The 25077-nt window shown below is 34.7% G+C and overlaps 1 protein-coding gene across 3 annotated transcripts in view; it reads right to left on the bottom strand.

Annotated features, from left to right (window-relative positions):
* Nucleotides 1–1758: 1758 nt before the first annotated feature.
* Nucleotides 1759–25077, bottom strand: part of LOC112056403 (GTP cyclohydrolase 1) — a 49159-nt gene continuing 25840 nt past the window's right edge. For 2 of the 3 annotated variants that reach the window (XM_052886934.1, XM_024096828.2), the window contains exons 2-7: nt 12062–12340; nt 9344–9451; nt 7875–7976; nt 7297–7462; nt 6175–6291; nt 1759–4431 (exon numbers count right to left, since the gene is read on the bottom strand). In XM_052886934.1, the coding sequence (XP_052742894.1) occupies nt 4302–4431; nt 6175–6291; nt 7297–7462; nt 7875–7976; nt 9344–9451; nt 12062–12340 (902 nt within the window). In that variant the 3' untranslated portion in view covers nt 1759–4301. The remainder of the gene's footprint in view (nt 4432–6174; nt 6292–7296; nt 7463–7874; nt 7977–9343; nt 9452–12061; nt 12341–25077) is intronic. The other variant, XM_052886935.1, reaches the window with a different exon arrangement.

Below are 25077 nucleotides of genomic sequence, written 5' to 3'. Positions count from 1 at the left end.
AAAATCTGGGAAAAAATAATACAGATAACAACAATAAATATAGGCATTGAATTCAACACAGGAGAATAAATCTCTTAAATATAATTAGTTCACTTTTAAATGTAGTTTATATTAAATGTTGATTAGAATGCTTTAAATCAAGTTATTTTTTTGACGAACAATTATCCAAACAGAATATCCAAATATTCTTACCTATTATTAATGTTTGGTTTGATGGTAGTTCGTAATGAATCTTAATGCATTAGCCCAGCACCAGCGAGAAAACAAGTGGTGGATAATTGGTGGTTTTTCGAAAAATGCGTGTTTTTTTTTTGTTATTCGCTCGCTACAGTGGATATACGTCGGCTCTTCGGATCTTTTATACCTATTAATTGGTGGCATTTTTAGGGTGTATATTTAATATTATAATTACTCATGAACGTTGAATTATTACCTATTAACTAAACGGTTCCCACCACGGCTCTATTATATTAATTCTCTTAATATATAAATGCGAAAGGTCTTTTCATCACGAAATCTCGAAAACCGCTCAATGTACAACGCTGAAATTTATAGTTTGTAGGTATCCACTAAGAACGGATTTTGCGATAGGGCCGGATTAAAGAGATCTATGTACGGATGAAGTCGCAGCGGTGTCCGCTAATTTAATATAAATATTAAATAATTTAAATAAACATCCCTTTACTTGCTTATATCGTAGTACAGGTAATGATGTTACAATCTCAGTCTTGTTAGGACTGTACTGCGTTGGACACTCTAGCGTGGTACCCCTACACGAAGCTATAATATAATCGGTAATTAAAATATTGTTTCTCATGAATTTTCACTGCAACTTCTTAAATATTATGGTATCAAAGCAAATAAACAAAATTAGTCTTTGTATATACAAATTATTTTATTCATAAAAAAATCAATATAAAAATAAAAGTTTTAAACTAAACTAGCGGACGCCCGCGAATTCTTCCGCATGAAAATCGGTGTTTTTCAACCCCTTTTTCACTCCTTTCTATTTATATTTTACGCATGTTTTGTGTATTATAAATAGTCCACCATTCATAATAACTCAAAACATGGACGATTTATATGAAAAAAAAAACTTTTTGACTCTTTAATGGTAACATTTTGAAAAATCTTGAATTATTTTATTGTAATCGATTTTGTCGTGTAAGGAGCTCCCTAAAAATACCGATTTGTCTAGTCAAATGGCATAAAAACCGGTCAACAATTTCTAATTTACTAAAAGATAAAGTTACGTTTTATTTGTAAGTATTTCTAAGTTAATTATATCAAATTTATAATAAAAACAATACACAAATTAATTCAATGCCGGAACAGCAAAACATCGATCAAGTAATCGAATATTCTGTATAACGAATTTAAGCAATGTGTATTAAATGTATTGCTATTATACATTTAATACACATTGCTTATATAAATATTAAATGTATTGATATTTAAATTTATAGTTGTGTGTACTGTAATAATGTATTTATTGGTGTTTAATATTGCGATGGGTGATGAGTGAGATTACCTCGTCCCCCTAAAAAAATTACGGTCAATTTTATTGGTGAATTCGTGAGCGGTACTGGTCCATTTGTAATTGGTCTGAGTATTCAAGGTTTCCTTTGTTCTTCCTATTTAACTATTTTATCTGGATTCCGAACCTAACCCAGTAAAATTGTTTTTCTATTAGGAACGAATGAATGACGTTGTGGATATAAAGAAATGAACGAATGATGCTCAAAAGAAAACAAACTGTTCAACTAAAAGTTAAAAATTTATTTTATAAAATCAAATGCTCACTTCACAATATTTTGTCATATTAAACATTATATTATCTATAAAATTTGTATACAATTCACAATAATCTTAAGGCAACGTCTTGGGTCACAATATGTTTTATTGTCAAAAAATAAAATAAAAACAAAAGAGATTTCTTTCTGCAAAAATGTCAAGTGTCAGCCATTAAAACGCCTTGAGATTTTTGCTTTGAAACTAAAAATAACATAAAACTAAATTAAATCATTTGATTCGTTTTGGGGAAAGAAATGTTTGGGCAATATTTTTACATTCCATCCCCCAAAAAAATAAACAAATTGATTTAAAAAATAATTAAATTCATAATTCGATCTTTTTAATATATTATATAGAAAAAGTAACTGCCTTTGATATTTGTATGATTGTATTATTTAGTTCCTTGCATAAACGTAAGAGCGCATTCACATAACTCATATTAGGTCGGTATAGTCATAACAAAAAAAATATTTAACTATGATTTTGCACAAAAACTCTGTCGAATTTTGGTGGAAAACTTGAAAAATAAACACTTATTAATCTTACTAAAGAATAAAATAGATTTAAAATTACATATTTAAAAACAAATTTGAACAAATATTTATTCAACAAACAACAATGACGAACAGATTTTGATACTGTATGTGAGAAAACATAAAAAAATGCGAACATTAAATTTGGCACGAATTGGCAATATGTTGAAGTAAAAATCAACTAAAACAATTTAACATGTTACAAGTGCTTTTAGAGGTTGACCATAAATCAGTTAAACATTATGAACTTAAGCGTAGGTACTAAAATTGTCTTTAACACGTGCAACGATTGATTTTAATGGGGCCATTCCATAGCGCACGGGAGATTTTAGGAGGTTTTTATAGGATTTATTTTGACATCATGTCTATTCATGTTCTATTTATGGTCACCCCTAAATATTAAGCCATAGACACAGCTATATTAACACATCCGTGCGTTCTTATCATGCAGTTAACTAGCATTGGAACAGTAAGCTTATTTTAATGCAATACTTTTTAAAAAAAATTAATCAAAATAATCATTAGGTACTTTAGATTCCAAGTTAATTTTTTAAACTATTTTGAAAACGAGGATCAAAATTATGTGTATGGTTTTTGTATGACTACGTTGTGGATATGATTTTTTTTTAATCAGTTTGATATTAGTAACACTTTACTGCACAATTTTTATTAAATAAATTATAGAATAGAATCGAATAGAAGAATATAAACGTGAATCCTCTGTAATAAATTATAATAAAATATTTTTTTGTTCATATTTTACGATTGTTTTTTGTGTTTGTAAAACATAACAATGAAAGAACGCATATAGAATATGTTAATAAAGCTTCACATTTTTTTTTTTAAAAGAATGTCTATCATCGTTTTCTTTGTCTAGTCTGTCTCAACGATTATTGTAGTTTTTTTTTCATTCTGTCAGGATTGACAAACTATTTTTTAAAAATATATTTTTTAATATTCTAGCTGTAGTAAAATATAAGATTCATAAAAATATATGAATTTAAAACAGTTATCTAAAGTTAACTTAAAATAATAGAAGTAAATAAAAAGGAACCTTATTTTTAGACATAATTAAATTTCAATAACATTTATTTTAGTAATATTGATTTTGATGACAATAATATTACATAAAATTAAAAATAATAATTGAACACAGATACTTAAAATATTCTTATGTTATGTACAAGCTGTTTTGCAAGTAATTAAAATATTTTTTGCTTTTTACTATTGTATAGTAACTAAAAAAATGTTTGGGTAATTGCACATTAAGTAAAAATAAATGTAGTTGGTAAATGTAAAAAAATGTGTTTTTTTTTTGCTTGGAATGCTAAAATATTTTAAATAATAATAATTAAATTATTAAATAATAAAGTAAAGAAAGTGCTTTTAATAAAAAAATAATAGAAACAAAGCAAAGGCGGAATCAGACGGTTCGTTGATTTTAATGATTTTTTAAGTCAATGAAATTACTCATTATTATTACAAGATTATAGAGAAGAACATAAAAAATATTGTTATTCAAAATTTTTTTAAATTTTACCCCCAAATGGGGTTGAAAGATTTTTAAAATTAAAAATCGTACATTTTGTCTAGTGACTAATGGACTGTTGTTTAAACAAAAACAAAGTAAAAATATCCACCTCTGACGGGTGACGGGTAAACTTTTAACTTCTATTTAGGTGTTAAAAAATTGAGTAATTTGTTTAATTAAACTTTTTTCTCTTCATAATCATAATTTTACTTTAAAGTTAAGCTTTGACAAATTAAGTAAGTAGGTTAGGCATCAAATTGGTACTTTAAAAAAAGACTCATAATAGTCACTGCAAAAGACCTGACATTTTAAAAGTGCTTGTAAAGCAAACTTGAAATTAACGAATTTTGATTTTTTGTAAAAAAAAAAAATCACACGAACCGTCCAATACCGCTTTAACATAACGAATGCAAGTACAACGAAAGATTCAGTATATGTGGCCCTCACTTGGAGTGCACGAGATTGAGGAACTCCTCCCGTGTCTTGGGGTCGTCACGGAACACTCCGAGCATGGTGGACGTCACCGTCTTGCTGTTGATCTTCTGGACTCCGCGCATCACCATGCACATGTGACTGTGGGAAGAAGATATAAGTACATGAGCTTCTTATCGCTTAAATACATATATGATACAGCTTCGCTTTATGCCCTTAAACTTGCCTATGCATAGCGAGAAAACGAACATGAAGATTAGAGAGCATGTGATGAATACGTCTTTATAAAGCCTATACTAAAGCCCTAAATAAAAACTCGTTGTGGAATATTTATCAACAAATAAATCTATAATATTAAAATGAATCGCAAAATGCGTTGGTAAGCGCATAACTCAACAACGCCGGGACCAATTTGGCCAATTCTTTTTTTATAATGTTCGTTGAAGTTCTAGGATGGTTTTTACGGTGAGAAATATATATAATAGAATAATTTCCGGAAAAACCATAAAAACAGCCCTTTTCTTTTTCCCATACAAATGTTTACAAACAAAAACGTAGTCAATTTGAGCTTTATTGTTATTGTATAGTTATTGTATAGTTATTGTATAAAGTTCATATTAATAATAATTAGAAAACGGGGTAGGGGTAGGGTAGGGTAGGGTAGGGTAAGAGTTGGGTAGGGATAGTTGAAAGTTTACATCGAGTTTCACGCGGACGAAGTCGCGGGCGTCTGCTAGTTCAATATAATAGTATACATGTCTTGCTCCTGTAAATAATACGACATACTCTACAGGTTGTTACCTGACGTCAAGGCTTACTAAAATAATGCAATATATGTTAGCCGAAATTTTACGATTTTTAAGTTATATAGATTTTTGCACGAAATTCAAAATCACTACCTTCAGTGCATTTAGTCATATCGTGTGCTGAAAAATTACTTAAGCGTTGATTTTATGCTTGGCAATTATTTTTGAAAAGTTGTTTGAGCTAATAAAACTTTAATTTATTCTTCTACAAAGTGAGTTTTATTCCAAAAAACGTGATTAATTACTTTTTAATATTGTATGTTTTGTGTTGTATGTAATTTTAACGGTCACATTAAAAAAAAATGTAGTAGGCAAAATTGTAAATCTAGCTTGAAAATGTGTTCATTTAATAGGGATTCCAAAGATGTACAACATTAGTACATTTTTCAAAAACTTCGTCACGAAAGGGGTTTCGATCCGGAAAGGGTTGATTGTGTAAAAATTGTTACTAACTAAAATGTGTACCTGTCACTTTAATAAATAAAAAAAACCGGACAAGTGCGAGTTGAACTCGCGTGACGAGGGTTCCGAACGTTGTTAATCTATCATGTTTTTGAAATTTCCATGTTGTTTTTGAAATTTCCATGTTGCCCCCCAGAAGAACCTTTACATTCAAAAAATTTATATTTCTGAGGTTATTTTTCAGAAATCTTCAAGTAGAAAGCTAACTACTGTATTATTTTCCAATTTTTAGAAACAGTAGTTTCTAAAAATTAAAAAGGGCAAGGTCAATTGTCGTCTATTTGTTTAAATAACTTGAAAGCTATTTATTTTTAATTCCAAAAAAAAATATTTTTAAAATCTTCTTATCAAGACCTTTCATTTGTAGTATCACACGATGAAGTTAGTAAAAGTTTTTTTTTCAACTTTCCATCTTACCCCTCATAAGTGTCCCCCATATTCAAATTTTATTTATTCACGATACATCCCTGTATTTGGGTCACAAGAATTTATACGTGTACCAAATTACAATTGGATTGGTCCAGTACATTAGGAGAAAACAGACAGACCTTAAAAAGGGTTCCGTTTTTGTACTACGTACGTTCGGAACCCTAAAAAGTAGTATAATGATACTCACACTCCCTCAATAACGACAGCGACTCCAGCGGGTCGCACCGCCTGCGTCACAGCCACCGCGATCTGCTTGGTGAGGCGCTCCTGCACTTGCAGGCGACGGGAGAATATCTCCACGATCCTAAACACAAATTCATTCATAATTCATTTACTACTTTTTAAGCTAACTTGTTCTAAAATAAATTAAGTCCATGTGGAATTGTGGCAAGAATACTGGCTGCATTTCCGCGTTAGATAGCTTAGAGTAAAAAATGAGTCAGCCCTGTTTGTCACCAGTCAAATACTACTTATAACAAGCTTATTCAGGAAGTCCTCAGAAACAGCTTTAATGATTTTTATTTGTTCAGTTTTGTTTCTTGATATTATTTGAAATCAGAAACCTTTTGGAGTGGGGGATGGAATGATTTATATTATTTAAACAATATTTATGCTATTTATATAATAAATAATTAAAAAACAAAACACTACCAACTCCACAAAACACAAACTTATGCAGGAAACTAATAAGCAGAAGAAAACATTATAATATTTTCTAACTACTGATTACTTTGAAGCCGGTGTGATGTGTGAATATCTCTTCGTAAGTCGTGTCTGGTCAAGGTAACAAAAGTATTGTCACTCTGGTTTATCGAAAACCTGATCATATTATTGTTACGAACTATGGTTCGAATATTTGGAACGAAACACCTGGTGACACGTATAAGACTTTATTCCACTCCTTAAACCGAGTACCAATACACACTTCCAAACGTAGACAATTCGTTGTCCAATATCGTAGATGAGTTCACTAATGTTCACTTGTATCGCTGGTATCACTCTGATGTTTCTCCACTTCGTTCCGAAGTCACACCGCCTCGAGCGTCTTTTCCGGCGTATATTTATACCAGTAACAATGATTCTAGATCATTCTGGAATTGCCTACACGCGTGTTGTTTATTCCACGAAATTCGACAAAAACAATAACAAAAGATTTTTTTTTTCTGATTGTGTAAGTGCCGTAGGCTCCTTATGGGACCTCAGCGGCGTCACCGGGGGGTGTTATCTCAAATAGTAAACAACTCGACATGACCGAGTGATTATGGACCTTATGTCACTAGCATTAGGGTCCTCCGAAAATTTATCTTACCTGGCTAATTTGCTAAGGCCGAGAATTTTGCCCTGCGGTAGATACCCGATGGACACCTTCCCATAGAAAGGCACTAGATGGTGCTCGCACATCGAGAACATTTCTATATCCTTCACCACCACCATCTCGTCGGTATCTTCATCAAATATGGCGTTGTTTAAGACCTCTGAAATGACAAGTGAAATATGAATATTTTAAAAAATAAAAAAAAACCCGCTAGCGTAAACTTTGCATACAGTGACGTAAGCGACATCCTCAGCCCTGATGCCTTCTTAATCTGGGCTTCTTGCAAAATCCGTTCTTAGCGGAGGTCTACTAACTATAAACTACGTCCCTGCCAAATTCCAACCTTTTACGCCAAGCGGTTTTCGAGACTTCTTAATGTGATCTTCACTTTTATATATTTAGATAGAAGATACATAAATTTGAGTTGGAAAAAAGTAGGTACCTAATCAAATATTTTTTCTTTAGTGTAGTGAAAGTGAGTGAGCGTAAAGTATAAAATTATTTCAGATACGGAAAAAAATAATTGATTACTTTATCCCTAACTATAATATAGTCACTAAATAATTACATACCTTCTAAACTTTGGTCATAGCCTTTTGTGAAGAATAGCATAGCCTTCGCGGCGCGTTCTGGCGTCTTCAGCAAACCTTGCCTCTCGGGATCTTCGCCTAGACCTGAAATCATATTATGAAAAAAAATTAAACTACTACTTATTTTATAGTAGGTAATTGATTCAGCGCTTTCAGAGGAGTTGAAGGTTCCAGAATATTTCAAAACAATAAATCCGTAGTTAGTTAAATTCATATATTTTTCCAATTTCTGTAATTTGTGAAAGCTTATTATTTTGGGTATACTAGGGATGAAACGATACCATTGAGGTATCGATACTTTTACTCGATACTGTATCGGTCGTCAAGTATCGGCTCTTACTCGGTATCAGTTGAAAAGTATCGATACTTACTCGTATCGAATCGTTTTTGGATGAGTAAAAAACCGTAACATGTACTGGTATTCTTTATTGTTAAGTACATTTATGAAAAAAGCCTGTCTTTGTAGTGCTTCCCAAAAATATTAATTTTTCCAAACGTTTCCCAGTTAAATTTAAGCGAAGTGGCGGGTGTTGACATAGACAAACAAGTTTGCCAACTACACAAACAAAACTAAGGCTAGGCTGCCTTCAAAAATTTCAATTTAAGATATGCAATTTTCAATTATCAATGTTAAAACAAAATAGTGACATTGGTTTACTGATATGAGTACTTTTGAGCGATACCTACTCGATTCTTAATTTCAAATTATCGATACTAAAAGTACTTGGTATCGGAGCAAAAGTATCGAGTACATACTTGTATTTACTCGTATCGTTTCATCCCTAGGTATATCTACTGTACTCGTAATTGCTATTTGTATTATGGGTATAGTAATATCCAATAAACTTGTCATTATTGAGTTTTGTAGAGTAAAGTTTTTTCTAAGTTTTCTGTTAAAATTCTCTGGGAAGTTGGGCACACCCCTGTGCCTCGGAGAGCTTGTTAAGCAGTCTGTACATCAGTCACCCTAAGTCCGCTGGGTCTAAGCTCCATATCCCCTCTCTTGTAAGGAGAGAAGCCTGGCCCTGTATTAAGCTGTTAAAATAGTCTGATAATCTATACTAACATATTTTACTGAAGAGTTTTTTGTGTGAACGTGTTAATCTCAGGAAATGCTGGTTCGATTTGAAAAATTCTTTCAGTGTTAGATAGCCCATTTATCGAGGAAGGCTATAAGCTATATATTATCCCCGTATTCCAACGGAAACGGAATCCACGCGGGTGAAACTGCGCGACGTCAGCTAGTAACAAATAATGATGATGTAATAAATTGATTAAAAGCGCAGTGTTTGTCGGTCCTACTAGGTGGACCGAGGACATCAAGCGGGCTGCAGCGAACCGTTGGATGATGTCGGCTCGAGACCGCTATGTTCGGAAGGCTTCTGTCCAGCAGCGGACGTCTATCAGCTGATAATTGTGATGATGATGAAATGAATTGATTGATTGTTTACCTGTCAGTAGCAATCGGTAGGAGTTGGCCATGTCCGGCAGGAGAGCCTCCCTGGTAGGCGGGCGGTGGTCCAGCTCAAGGTCATGGTGGAACGTGCAGTTTTCATGGCCTGCGGACAAAAGAAATCAAACTTTAGAGCATTTCTTTTTAAATTTTTCTTTATTCAAACCGATGATTCCTTTTGATCTTTGATTTATTGCGGCATTTATTCTATATCGTCCGTGTAACTACGAATACTATTCTTTTACTTGTTAGAAAGGGTCATGCTTCATTTTGGTTAAAAAAAAGATTTTGTGGAAAGTTTCATATAATAAGTAATAATAATTATAATAAGTTTGGAATTTGTAAATGTGTTATCTAAACCAATCTCGGTAGATTTATTAAGGTAATAAATAAATCAAGGAATTCAAATCCGATTCGAATCCGGTCCGTGGCATGCACCTCCAACTTTTCATGTGTGTGCATTACGTGTCTCAAACGGTGAAGGAAAACATCGTGAGGAAACCTTGCATATCAGAGAATTTTCTTAATTCTCTGCGTGTGTGAAGTCTGCCAATCTGCATTAGGCCAGCGTAGTGGACTATTGGCCTAACCCGAGGTTACTCGAGCTCAGCAGTGAGCCGAATATGGGTTGATAACGAAGGAATTAAAAAAAATAATAAGTATAAAATACTCAATTGAACAAGTTGAGATGACAAATGTTTTTGAGGTTACTTTGAAATAGGATACAATTTAGTCAGAATTCAGGTTTATTCCAAAGCCTACAATCTAGATAAATTTATTCTAACGCATTATCCAAATTCTGTTTTGACAGAATTTCCATAAATACTACAGGGGTTGTGTAAGTAATTGTATTGTGACAAACATTGTATGGTAAATAATAGGGTTAATAAAGTATTTCATTTCATTGCTACAGTTATAGAAATCGTTACAGTAATACATACTTTGAATTGACATTGATGACGCCAACGTATGGTTTGAAAGTGGACTGTATTTGGGATTTAAAATGTGATATGGCAGGACTCGGACAGGAACCAGACGGGAATAATAAGGCACATACCTTTGATATCCACTCGCGTTTCCCGCCGACTTTAAGAAGATGACCGGCCAACCACTGGTTTATGAGACGTCACCATATATATGAATTGCTCGGGGAATACAGCAATTAAGAAACCCCGAGACAAATGGAAGTACAGTTTAGGCACACATTTACACTTAATAATGTTCACACTGAACGGATGGCTTATATTATCACCATCCCGAGATGCACTTCGCGTTCACACGTGGCAGTTCTCGATTGTACTTAACGGCTTATATCATCACCGCGGTAGGTTTCGTACTGACCGCGCGGGCATAATCCACTGCATGGATTATGCCCGCGCGGCCACTGGCCACACCATATTGCTAGCCACAATATGGTGTGGCCAGTATATATTGTGCCTTATTTTAAGGTAAGGTTAGGGACTTCAGGTTTAATGGTTTAGGTAAGGTAAACAGGTAAGGTATATGAGGTATTGAACGCTGGCGTAACCATACGCCCCCCCTTAATGGGTACCCATTAAAAAGCTCCAAACTTAAACCGTAGAGTGCTCGATACGTAATGTAAACCTATATAGTGAGAGATTTTCTATCTATTCTATTTCCGGCCATTGGTACATACCAGTGGTCGGAAATAGAATAGATAGGTTGCCTATGTAGGCAACCGCAATTTATAGTGTAGAAAAAATGAGCTTTAATTTTGAATTTATATTATTTTTAACACATTAATGCAAAATCGCAACAAAATGTTACCTGTGAAGAGGTTGCAGATATAAAAATTTTAATAAAAAAAATTCAACCGACTTCCAATTCAAAAATTAACCTAAACTAAAAAGCAAGAAATAACTTCTTACCTATGTCCTACCTTCTGATCAGTTTGAAAAAACATACATACAGCCGAACGTAAAACCTCCTCCTTTTTGGAAGTCGGTTAAAAATATATAAGTTTTGATCATATACCTACTCCATTGATGCATAGAGCATGTCATGTAGAAACCGAAAGGGGATTTTGATTCACCTACTAACAAGTTAGCCCGCCTCAATTTTAGATTGCATCATCACTTACCATCAGGCAAGATTGTAGTCAAGGGCTAATTTGTAATGAAAAAAAAAATCCTATGTGTTGGAAAGCCCAGGTCTCCAAAGCCACCAAATTAAACCACGTCTGGTTCTAAATATGTCTTTTAAATACTAATTACTAGATTCTAAGTTGCTATGTGATCTTCTTTTATTGATAGTTTTCCTTTTGATATAACTCCCCCCTTTTATCCTCGCTTGCGCGGTACTGAAGAATAGAAGGAGAGAGAAAAGTGGTAACACGGTGGTTATCCCCCATCCCTGTTACACGCAGACGAGTACTCATATGTTGTCTATAATTATATTTAACTACAACGCATGAATGGAATTTACTCTTTCAGATCGACTGTCTAAATAGGTGTATGTTGCCCCGCAGCATACTGACGCCTGAAAAGTAAAAGGTGCGCAACCGAAGAGCAGCAGGCCGCGGCATGTGCGGGCGCATAAAAAATGTAACGCTGTCATTCGTTTATCGAATTTTACTGCTTATATTTTTTTTATACAGAGGGTTATATATGAAAAATCGATTTTTAAGGAGTTAACTTCAACTGTGGAAAAGACAGACAGAAAAGAAGAGTTATGTGTAAGAAGAATATGAACAAACCAGGTGTGGTGGAGGTCCTAGGTGTCATTGGAGTGCCAGGCACCTCGAGTTCGCTCTCTGCGTCGTTCATGTGGAAACTCTTCAATGCCTCCGGTTTCTTGCTGTACTTGTTAACGAACGAACCCTTCCCCGCGCAAACGTCGCCATTTTCTTTCTCCTCGGAAATTGAATTTCGAATTGAGCGCGAGCTGACGCGTCTGATTAGCGATGATGGCGGCACTGGCACATCTGGCATTTCCTTTCCGTTTCCGTTTACGGCGGCCATGTTTAGTTTTTCATCTAGAAACGTTTGTAAGGTGTAAAGCAGATACAGGTTAAGGTGTAAGTATAATGTGTTGTGGGCTCTTCTTCCAAGGCGCGTTTGGTACCCTCGTAAGTTTAATTTTAAGTTTTCGACTATTATTACCACCATTAGATTAAATTAAATTATGACATAATCTTGACCTTTCAAAAGTGCTTGTAAACTAAGCCTAATTGAAATAAATGAATTTTGAATTTGAATTTGTGATTGTTTTTTTTGTTACAATTCAATTCAAATTTAATAATAAGTGTAAGTCTCTCTATTTTCTAAATACGTAAATTATAAGTTCTTAGAACTTTTAATCAAGTAACATTATTTATTATGAAAAATTTCAATTATAGAATTTTTTTTTAATACTTAATATATATATAATAATTTACACTTAATATTAATAAATAGCCAGGTACTAGTATATCCCTATTTAATGTACAAAACAATAATAAACGTAAACGAATAAAGAGCCTTGTAAAATAATTACCAAGTGTAAGTTTTAAAATATTATAACAATAGAACCAAGTGGATTTAAGTGTCTTTAAATGCGAATTGAAAGTGGAGCCTACACCGCCAAGCCTACCTATTCTTACTCTGTGATTCCAGTACAATACCCTGTGCCAGAATCGCAGACTGTAGACAGCAGTGGCGAAGGATGGAATTTTGACAAAGGTTGGAATTTTGAAAATTCCATCCTTAATAGTTATAAAATTACTATTAAATAATCACTATATTTTATTCTGAAAAATGATACTGAAAATGATACTTGATTGATATACCCCGAGATGGTATAGTTACACCACCGCGTCTACATTTAAATAAAGCGCAAAATTTTAGATTAGAAGTGTCAATAATATTTCCTTACCCTATAGAGTACAGACGTGCGAAGTGTATCGTGGTGCAACAAGTTATGAAATCCAGCGTATATGTAAGTAATCTTTTGGGTTATCGACTTTGGTTTATTGCTTGTAAAACGATAACCCGACGCTTGGCTACGCTTCCGAGGGTATTGTCTACTGTCCATTGTTTTTAATGGGTCTTTTGCTTTGACTATTTAGACTATGGACATGTTTCGCAACCAGATTCAGCAACAAAAAAGTCTTTTGTTTTTTAAAGGGGGACGAGGTAAACTCACACATCGAAAATATTTAACACCATTAACTCATATTCATATATGTGTCCATACATAAATGAATATGAGTTAATGGTGTTAAATATTCTGTGTCCATACATTACACACAACTATAAATTTGACTCGCAATACACACACGCGTAATTTTTACACAGACTAACCAACACATTGCTTAGACTATCCACAGAATATATACATAGAATCTTCGACTATGATCGATTTTTAGATGTTCCGTCAAAAGAATCGATTCTTTTTAGAAATTGTTTTTTCTTACAAATTTGATAGAATTAAGGTAGAAATACTTACAAATTAAACGTTACTCCATCTTTTACTAAACTACAAGTTTTTTGCCATTTTTATGTCATTCAACTACACAAACCGACATTTTAGGGAGCTCTTTTCACAAAGAAAACGATTACAACAATGAAACATCGATCCTATAGCAACAGTTTTTATAAACGCATTAGATCATTCATTTTTGATCTTTGTCAGAGGGGTAACGGTTAGCGAGGCAGGTCCTTTTATTAATGGTCTAAGGTCTTTTGATATACACCCTGAATTGTTATTGTGCGGTCGTGGTTGAGTATGTTGGCAACATATAGCCAAAACTAAAATATGTATGTCTAAACAAACATAACCGTGTTTCATTACAAATAACTCAAACTGAGAGCCCAGTGGATATGACGTCTGCCTTCGATTCGGGGGGCGTAGATTCGAATCCGGTCCGGGGCATGCACCTCCAACTTTTCAGTTGTGTGCATTTTAAGAAATTAAATATCACGTGTCTCAAACGGTGAAGGAAAAACATCGTGAGGAAACCTGCTTAGATGAGAATTATCTATCCGCATTGGGCCAGCGTGATCGATTATTATCTGAGAGAAGACTCGTGCTCAACATTGAGCAGAAAATGGGTTGCTAATGATGATGATAAACCAACTATGCAATAATTATAGGTAGTTAAATTTTCGGTTAGTGATTAATAGCAACAGCTTTTACCAGAAAGATTCGGTTTAGTAATCTTACGTAATTATTTACGTAAAATGCAAAAATCGAAAGTCGATGAACTTTTATCTGTCTCTTGCTTTGAAAATTGTCAAATCATGCACTGGCGAAGGCCTTACACGAGTAAGATTTTTTTTTGGTATTCTGATTTTTATCAAACTCGGCTTGCTTTAAGTGCGCGCTACAAGGCTTAGGATATTTTACCAAACTAAAGAAATAAGATAGAGTATTTTTTATTAATATTATTCATCATTATATTAATTTACGTAGTTGTTGTTAAAGTTAAATTTTGAAATACAAATTATAAAAAAAGTTTGTAGATGTTTGATGCGGATGTCAAGGAGACGCGTGACTTTTTTTCTAAGTGTTTCACCAGCTTTACCACGCTGCTTGTAAAGACTCATTCCTACCTAAATAATATTTACCTAATCTTAAAAAAAAGAAAAGGCATCACGGAATCTCGAAAACCGCTTGATGTACAAAGATGAAATTGGGCAGAGAGGTAGTGTATAGTTAGTAGGTGTCCACTGAGAACGGATATTTGTTATTGACGTCTCAATCATTGATTGACTTTGACATCGACAGCCCGCGTTTGCGAAGACTGATAATCAGCGAAATACGTATCAAAAAGGAATATTTAGATCACTTCGTTATGCATTTACAAAGCTTGATCAGAATGAAAATAATGAAATATACTTATTTTCCCTGTTGGCGAATTTTAGCAATTAATAAATATATGGCTCGACATATATATAACTTTCCATGGCCCATTAATACAGCATATAACACAGAATATGAATTCTTCATGGTCCATATTTACCCCAAGAGCTAAAGGTAATTACGGACATATAGCTTTTTGTTTTTGATTAAAATTTAATAAATATTGATTAATCTCATATGATAATTAATGTTGAATTATAGGTAAATAACTACAGTTTAATAATTAATAAAGACAGACTGATTATTATTAATAGTTTGAGTTTTATTTTTGATTCCGCTTAAGCGTCTGTAATTCCTCCACCTTACCCTATATCGGCTAAGATTCTAAGTAAGATATATAAGATTTTTAGTATATTTTTCATTTCTGTATTGTATCTACTGTGGTATTGTTCTCAAAAGTTGGCCCAATTTCAGATATCTTTTTTAGTAATCTACGCAAGCGAAAGTGCGTCTGCTAGTGTAATTGTATATACGTATATATGTTTTGTATAGAGATAAAATTATTTGCTCCAGTTCATAACATGACAGATATTGATTGAACAATAATATTTATGTGTTTCCGATAATATATACTGTTTGTGAGCTAAAGGTCAATTGTTTTCGTAGTTTTTTTACTAATGTCTTTATTTTGTTATTACATATAAAACCTGATAACACCGTGATGTTATTAGATCTGACAAAATAAAAAAAAACCGATACTTAAAGTTTGCTTATTGTTACCGCGTACGTACTGGAACATACTGGAATGGCTTAGGCTTGTTCGGGCTAGTTTAGCAGTTTAGTCGAGTGGTTAGTAAATGGTTTAGTCGAGTCAATCTATTTTACTCTATTTTAACTGGTGAGTAGCGCCTCCGTGGCGCAGTGGTGTGTGCGGTGTATTTACAAAACGGAGGACCTGGGTTCGATCCCCGGCTGGGCCGATTGAGATTTTCTTAATTGGTGCAGATCTGACTGGTGGAGGGCTTGGGCCGTGGCTAGTTACCACCCTACCGACAAAGACGTACTGCCAAGCAATTTAGCGTTCCTTTACGATGTCGTGTAGAAACCGAAAAGGTTGTGGATTTTCATCCTCCGCCTAACAAGTTAGCCGGCTTCCATCTTAGATTGCATCATCACTTATCATCAGGTGTGATTGTTGTCAAGGGCTAACTTGTAAGTTGTAAGTATAAAAAAACTGAGTTGCGGCTTAATTAAATATTTATAAAAAAACCTGGGAAAACACAGTCAATTGGATATTTGACTCTATTTGAATATTATATCGATTTTATGAGATTTAGGTAAAAAATAAATATTCATACATGAATAAAAAATAATCAACAGCAGCATTGGAAAATAAGTAGGCGGTATTCTCTAGATTTATTAACCAATTTTGAAAATTCTTCTACCACTAGAAAGCCATGTTATTTGTAAATGTCATAAACTATATTTAATCCCCGCATTCTCACGGGAACGGGAACTATGCTGGTGAAAGTGAAGTGGGAAGTATTAGCCGTCGGAGTTGAAGTTGGACCGAACAGTTTATAACTAAATACCAGAAAGTATCCAAAATATTTATTTCAATCATTATCATCATCATCATCATCATCATCAGCCGATGGACGTCCACTGCTGGACATAGGCCTCTTTAATGAACTTCCAAGCACATCATTAAATCTCGACCCGTTTAATTAAAAGCGTATTTAATATGCAATAACAAAAATACAACCGACTTCAAAACCTAAAAACGTACCCACGAAACTAAAAAGCGAAAAATAACATCATAATAATATGTTCTACCTGCTGATCAGTATGAAGGCGGTGCTAAGCCGGTGATATATGGACGATGATCACTAGACACCCATATAAATTTCGAAAGTTCCCCTCAATTTCTCCAGGATTCCATCATCAGATCTTGACATGATGGCAATAGCATGGACCAAATGGGGACTATACCGTTTCAAACAAAAAAAGCATCTTTGAAATCGGTCCAGGCGTCTTTGAGTAATCGGTGTACATATATATATATATATATATAAAATATTGCGAACGAATTGAGAACCTCCTCCTTTTGAAGTCGGTTAAAAAAAGAAAACGTTCTTTTTAATTGACGCCAATAATATAATTTATTCAGCAAAGTGATCTATGACCATAGAGTAGGGCAAGGTGGTTAGGATATCAATAACGTACTGGCCCTGATACGACACCTAACACCTAACATAGCGGAACGACACCTAATAACTGGATCAAGACTAAAACATTCCCAACCAGCGGTAAATTCATAAACAACGGATCCAAATACAATGAACCAGCAGGTCAAGCGCGTTCTAACGTTTTTCTATCTTACTTAACGTTTACAATAATAAAGAAAACTTAATATTGTAAAGAATGAAGATTTAAAAAACACAACTATTGAGTTTATTGCCGGGTATTTTTAACAGAACCTGCCTTTCGAACTAAGTCAAAAATTGACGGTGCACTAAAACTACTTAGACTAGGCGCTGTGAGATAGTGAGTTTACATAAACCGAGGACCGCATTCTGTTAACAGTTTGAATTTAGAAAAGCATGTAGATTACGATTCTGCTTGTTGCCAGGAGATCCATTCTTTTGTTTTACTCTACCCACTTTGGTGTCGAGTGTAAGTACATATCAAACGCTATCAGTTTTATTGCTTGTTTTATTAAGAACATCCATTTTTTTATCAATCACACTAAAAGCTATTAAAAAAAATGTAAAAAAGTAAACTAGAATTTTTCAAAAACGCATCACTTTGAAACTACTGGATATATTCAACTGAAACTTGGCATGATTTGTGTTCATGCTGCGAATAAGGTCATAGGATAGTTCATGTAACAGAATGCTCCTCGGTTTATGTAAAGTCACTACCTCACAGAACCTGGTCTAACTTGAAATAAATGAATTCCAAAATTCCATTCCCAATGTTGTAAAGTGTCACCTACCAAAAATTGTTATAATGTGTGGAACCAAAAGTTGTTGTAAAGTGACGTATTACCACCATAATTCCTACTACTACCAAAAGTTGTTGTAATGTATAGTATCGTATTACTACCAAAAGTTGTTGTAAAGTTTGAAGGCCTCCGTGGCGCAGTGGAATCTACAGTGGATTTCAGAGATGGAGGTTCTGGGTTCGAACCCCGGCTGGGATAGAGGTTTTTTTTAATTGATCCAGGTCTGGCGGGAGGCTTTAGCCGTGGCTAGTTACCACCCTACGGCAATAGCGTACATTCAAGCGATTTTGCGATTTAGCCCGCTTCCATCATATATTACATCATCACTCACCATCAGGTGAGATTGTAGGGTTAACTTGTAAAGAAAAAAAATATCAAGGGTATTACTTACTACACGTGACGAGGTGATCGAGACTAGAATGAATGTCAACAGAGGTGTATAAGCAAAACTTGTTCAACTTTCATTTTCGTCGCCGCTATTTATAGCACGAGTTTATTTAAATATAGATCAATGATGGTAATTAAAAACTTAATGAAACCTAAAATTATTATAATAAATATGATTTTAATTCTATAAATATAACAACTGATTTAACTTTACTGATTAAGCCGCGAATTTTGTCTCTCAAAAAGTTCAAAGTGTAAACGCAAGCTTTTAGTAAAGTCTTATTATAGTGTTAGTGAGTATATAAATGATAAAAAAGCTTGGTGTTAAACAGTATTATAAGACTGTGCTTAGTTTTAAATAAGTTTGTGAAATGGTGGTAAACAAAAAAATAAACCTTGGCTGAGTTTGTTGTGGACTCATCTCGGACCAAGGCGCGTTTGGAACCTTGTAACTTTAATTTTAAGTTTTCGTCTATTATTACCACCATTAGATTAAATTAAATTTTGACATATTCCTGACCTTTCAAAAGTGCTTGTAGACTAAACCTAATTGAAATAAAAGAATTTTGAATTAAAATTTTGATTATAGAATTTTTATTGCAATTTTAAACCTATGAAGTTAATACGCGAACACGAAACTGTTAAGGTTCCGAAAGTACAGGGTAGTTATAAAAATGCAAGCATTATAGGATTACTCCGTCCGTCCGTTTGTCATAGTAAATTTTCTCAGAATCTAAGTTGTGAATTGTTACTCATATTTTAGATGCAGGTGTAAAAGCTAGCGGTTGCCTGCAACCACGAAATATGGGTAAGCAGTGATGCAGCCCATTATGAAAACGCGTTTGCATAGAAGATGCCTTTACTGTTGAGTTCCAGATACCCATATTGTAGATTGTAAGGAAAACAGTAAATGGAAAGGCGTTTATTTGCAGTTATCTGACACCGCACGATTTGACCCACGTAGTTCCAGTTTTCGCAAGAATACTGGGATAATATATAGCTTTTAGCCTTCACCGATAAATGGGCTATCTAACACTGAAAGAATTTTCCAAATCGGACCAGTAGTTCCTGAGATTAGCGCGTTCAACCAAACAAACAAATAAATAATATTATTATAGATACGTATAAGGTATGAGTAACCAACCGCTTAATATGCATCCAACGGATCAACAACGAAGAGATGCAGTTCTCTGCAATATCTAGCATTCATTTAGAACGGTGTAGGAAGCATGGATCAAACAGTTCCTGAGCGCACTTCCTAAAACATTATCTTGTAGAAGATCTATGGATAAGCAATGTTAAAGCGATGCTTTAAACTTTAAAAGTCAAAGTAGGTAGGTAAACCAATAAGAAGCTTTGATTGTCATCATCATATTCAGCCGATGGATGTCCATTGCTGGACATTATCATCATGTAAAGTATAATACTTGCTTGTATTATAATATAACAAAGTATGTGTATGATTGGTTACTATCGAACTTTCTGCAGGTCAATAGGCTATAGTTGGACTTTTATAAAAAGGTCTTTATCTTTTTATAAAAAATTAGCGTTGTACTAATGATATATGATTACATAAAAAAATCAATTATTAAATATTTTTTTGGCTATACGAGCCAGAACGCTGTCAGCCATGTTGGTCTATATAACTATTTCATGACGTCACATTAACACTAAACCTTAACCAAACCGAGTGTTTGGTAAAACTATTAGTTAGTATTTATTAGTAATTCATCGATACAAACTTGTGACGTCACAAAATATTCGACTAAAATTAAATAAATACATAATAATTTACTACACTAAACTTTGTACCTAAATCAAACCCGTGGACTGACATTGCAAGTTTAGATCGCGACTCAGCGTTAACATAGCCTATTTAGGCGTCCAATGACGTCAATATTGTTTATGATAATGTTTAAGCCTAAATTGGTATAAATTTGAAAATTGTTCATTCTGCAAAACATATATCAAACATTCCGCGAAATAACAATCTATTTATAAATCAAAATTTTAAAATAGCCAAATCTATACATTACATTTGTGTGTATTTTAAGAAATTAAATATCACGTGTCTCAAACGGTGAAGGAAAAATATCTACCATCATTATCAACCCATATTCGGCTCATTGCTGAGCTCGAGTCTCCTCTCAAAGTGAGAGGGGTTAGGCTAATAATCCACTACGCTGGCCCAATGCGGATTGGCAGACTTCACAAAACCAGAGAATTAAGAAAATTCTCTGGTATGCAGATTTCCTCACGATGTTTTTCCTTCACCGTTTGAGACACGTGATATTTAATTTCTTAAAAGGAACCCACACCCTCCGGAATCGGAGGCAAAGGCATATCCACTGGGCTATCACATATTTGCTCTAAAGTGAATATTGTTATTTCATGAGGATAAATTGCTTAAAAGTTTAGGTACTGGTTACTAAATAATGACTACATATATTTCAATGACAATCACGAAAATTTAAAAAAATATATAATGAAACACAAGCACCCGGAAAATGAAGTTTACAAATCTGGTTTTTGTAAAATTACTAATACGAATTACAATCTAAAATATCGCCGTTTATTTGGGCTGCGTTTATATTTAATGGAGGTTTTTATGTTTAATATTTTTTACATCTTCAAATTACCTATATATAATACTCGTATGTTAAAAACCTTAACTGCTGGGCTGGCTTGATTTTATTTGGTCCCATTTCGATTTCAATTATGACAATAATCGGTATTTGTTTTATTAACAAGACGGCCTCCGCGGCGCAGAGGTATGCGCGGTGGATTTACAAAACGGAGGTCCTGGGTTCGATCCCCGGCTGGGCAGATTAAGATTTTCTTAATTAGTCCAGGTCTGGCTGGTGGGAGGCTTTGGCTGTGGCTAGTTACCACCCTACCGACAAAGACGTATCGCCAAGCGATTTAGCGTTCCGGTACGATGCCGTGTAGAAACCGAAAGGGGTGTGGATTTTCATCCTCCTTCTAACAAGTTAGCCCGCTTCCATCTTAGACTGCATCATCACTTACCATCAGGTGAGATTGTAGTCAAGGGCTAACTAACTAACTAAAAAGAACCCAGCCAGGATGGCATGGGATCAAATCCGGTCCAGGACATACACAAGGCGGTGAAAGAAAAAAATCGTAAGGATACAAGATACAAGATTGTTTTTAATTTTCTACGTGTGTGAACTCTGCCAATCCGCATTGCCAGCGTGGTGAGCTATTAGCCTAACTTTTCTCATTCTGAGAGGAGACTCGTGCTCTACAATGAGCTGAATTGAAACAATGTTAATGATGATGATCTATTGACATTTTTTTTTGTTAAATGTAAACAGTTCTTATGAAAATTAATATTCAAAAACTTTTTTCAAAAATTTTTTTTATGTTGCACAGGCTCGTGCTTAACTACAATCGTATCTGACTAGCGGACGCCCGCGACTTCGTCCGCGTTGAATTTAGTTTTTCACAAGTCCCTCGGGAACCATGCATTTTTCCGGAAAAGTAGTCTATGTGTAAGAGTAAAATCTATTTCCATTCCAAATTTCAGCCAAATCGGTTAAGTAGTAGCGGCCGGCGTTAAAGAGTAACAGACATCCAAACAAACAAACATCCATCCAAACTTTCGTGTATTAGTAGGGTGGAAAGCAATGATAAGGTTTAAGACGGAAAGAGTAAACAGGGTTATTCAAAATATCCCGTATAAATCATCAAAAACTTACGTTCACCGTAGTTCCCGTCTCTTTGGGAAGACAGGGATGATATATATAGTCTATGTTATTCACTGATAATTTAGCTATCCATTGGTGTAAGAAGTTGTTACAGTTTACCCACTTTTCTTGTTGTACCTATTATTTTCTCTACATTACACCCATTGACAAGGGTGATTAAAAGAAATATCTTGTGCCATTGTTTTGGTTGAAAAAACTTATATGAATATTTCGATGTCCATTATTTTAAAAAAAAAAAAACAACAATTTTGTTTAAGTGCCCGCATTTGATGCAACGTGGCGGAACGCGTTTGGAATTCCAAATTATTTGAATTCTGAACTGGATATGTTAACTATTTCGTTTGTAACAGTATGGTGCGCCACTTTGAACGAATCACTTTCTATTTCCATATACCTAAAATAGTGATTTTTAAATTTTTACTGAACATTGTGTTCCGATCAATCTAATTTGTGGGTTGAAAAAACCGGGTGGGGTAACCAACGATGCATTTTGTTAATAACAAGGCTAAAAAGTAAATAACAAGATCTCAATTCTAAATTAACTTAAGAAGAATTAATCATTTCCATTATACGTTTTTTCACTCGTAATGAGTCAGCCCTCTAGAATAGACTAGACTAGACTACTACTCTAGACTAGAATCTCACCTGATGATAAGTGATAATCTACTAGACTAGAATCTCACCTGATGATAAGTGATGATGGAAGCGGGCTAACTTGTTGGAATGAGGATGAAAATCCGCTTGGTGGTACGTCTTTGCCGGTAGGGTGGTAACGAGCCACGGCTGAAACCTCCCACCTGACCTGAACTTATTAAGAAAACTTCAATCAGCCCAGCCGAGGATCGAACCCAGCAACTTCGTTGTCACAGACTACGTATATGGGTTTACTGCCAGAGTATACTATATTTTTCTGTAGTGACATACAATATAGCTTGTCATTTCACATTAGTGCTCTAATGAAGGGATATATCCTATCCCCACTGCTATATTTTTCTTTTGTTACCCCCCCACGCAAAAAGAGGGGTGTTATAGGTTTGACGTGTCTGTCTGTCTATCTATGGCACCATAGTTCCCGAACGGATGTAGCGAATTCAATTTAGTTTGTTTTTGTATTAAAGGTGACTTTTGTGCGAGTGTCCTTAGACATGTTTGATGAAAATCGGTTGAGCCGTTGTTATAAGTTGTGGGGGGTGAAAATGGGGAAGATTTTTTTTTATTATTTACAAATTAGCCATTGACTACAATCTCTGATGGTAAGTGATGATGCAGTCTAAGATGGAAGCGGGCTAACTTGTTAGGAGGAGGATGAAAATCCTCACCCCTTTCGGTTTCTATACGGCATCGTACCGGAACGCTAAATAGCTTGGCGGTACGTCTATGCCGGTAGGGTGGTAACTAGCCACGGCCGAAGCCACCAACCAGACAGACCTGGACAAATTAAGAAAATCTCAATCTGCCCAGCCGGGGATCGAACCCAGGAACTCCGTCTTGTAAATCCACCGCACATACCACTGCGCCACGGAGGCCGTCAAATCAATTTTTCTTTTGTTAACCTCCCACGCAAAAAGAGGGGTGTTATAGGTTAGACGTGTCTGTCTGTCTAACTGTGGCGCCATAACTCCCGAACGGATGAAGCGATTTCAATTTAGTTTGTTTTTGTATTAAAGGTGACTTTTATGCGAGTGTTCTTAGACATGTTTGATGGAAATCGGTTAAGCCGTTATAAGTTGTGGGGGGTGAAAATGGGGAAGATTAACCGAATGTACTCGAGTAGGGTCTCAAATGAAAGAAATACTGAAATACGTCTTTGAAGCCGGTTTTATTTTTATGTTAAAAAGTTTATTTTTGTATTCAGACTTGTGAAAATCGTATCAATAGGCTTTCCTAAAACCATACCAACCATGACATAAAGGTACAATCCCTTAATAAGCGAAAATTTAGAACAAAATCGATAAACAGTGCGAACGAAGCCAGGGGGTTTGTTAGTGTAATCATTGATTCGGAAGTAGTAAGATGAAGGTATATTTATCATAGTAGGATGTATAATATCGGAGTCAATGCCATTTATAATAGACGCGGCTGACTGTACTTATATAACTAGTTTAACTTGTTTTATGTACTTAAGTTATTTTATTGTTGTTAAGCGTATTTTTTTAATGATGGGCATTTGTATGACTAATAATAGGATTACTTCATTGGTACCGTGGGAAGTTGGTTCGGCTACGGACACTAAGGTCCAGGGTTCGAACTCTGGGTCAGGGCATCAAAACATGGGATTATTGGGATTGGGAGATCTTAATAGCAGCCTGGAGTTGGGAAGTTGGTGGTGTAAGTACACCCCCGTGACTTGGAGAGCAGAGAGAGAGGAGTACTGCGCCTGATCTCTCACAGGTCGTGTCGGTCTGTTGTCCCATCGGACTATAACAGTGAGGGAAAAGAGTATACCAGTGCTTGAAAAGGGGACGGAACGACTCTCTAAGGGCGTCTCGAGTGAGGCTCGGAGTTCGGTTTAGAGGGCCGTTCTGGAAGGGTGTTTTGCCCTGAATGTATCAGTCCGGGCGACCTGAAGATCGTGAGTTAGAACACCCACGTCCGAGCCACCCACGATTAAAGAGGTCTAAGGGTGGACGAAGTCGCGGGCGTCCGCTAGTTTTGTATAAAATGTAGTATTGAATCATTTTTATTAAGCTTAATACATTGGTCCGAACGGTATTGTTAACCTTGAGTTTTGCAAGGTTTATGTCAACGAGATTGTTTTTTTGAAAAAAGTTCATGTCATAACGGTTTCGGTTAAAATTCGGTTTGTCT

This window comes from Bicyclus anynana, chromosome 18 (genome assembly GCF_947172395.1).
Source record: "Bicyclus anynana chromosome 18, ilBicAnyn1.1, whole genome shotgun sequence".
NCBI lineage: Eukaryota > Metazoa > Arthropoda > Insecta > Lepidoptera > Nymphalidae > Bicyclus > Bicyclus anynana.
The sequence above is the reverse complement of the archived record's forward strand: the minus strand, read 5'-3'. Positions and strand labels throughout refer to the sequence as shown.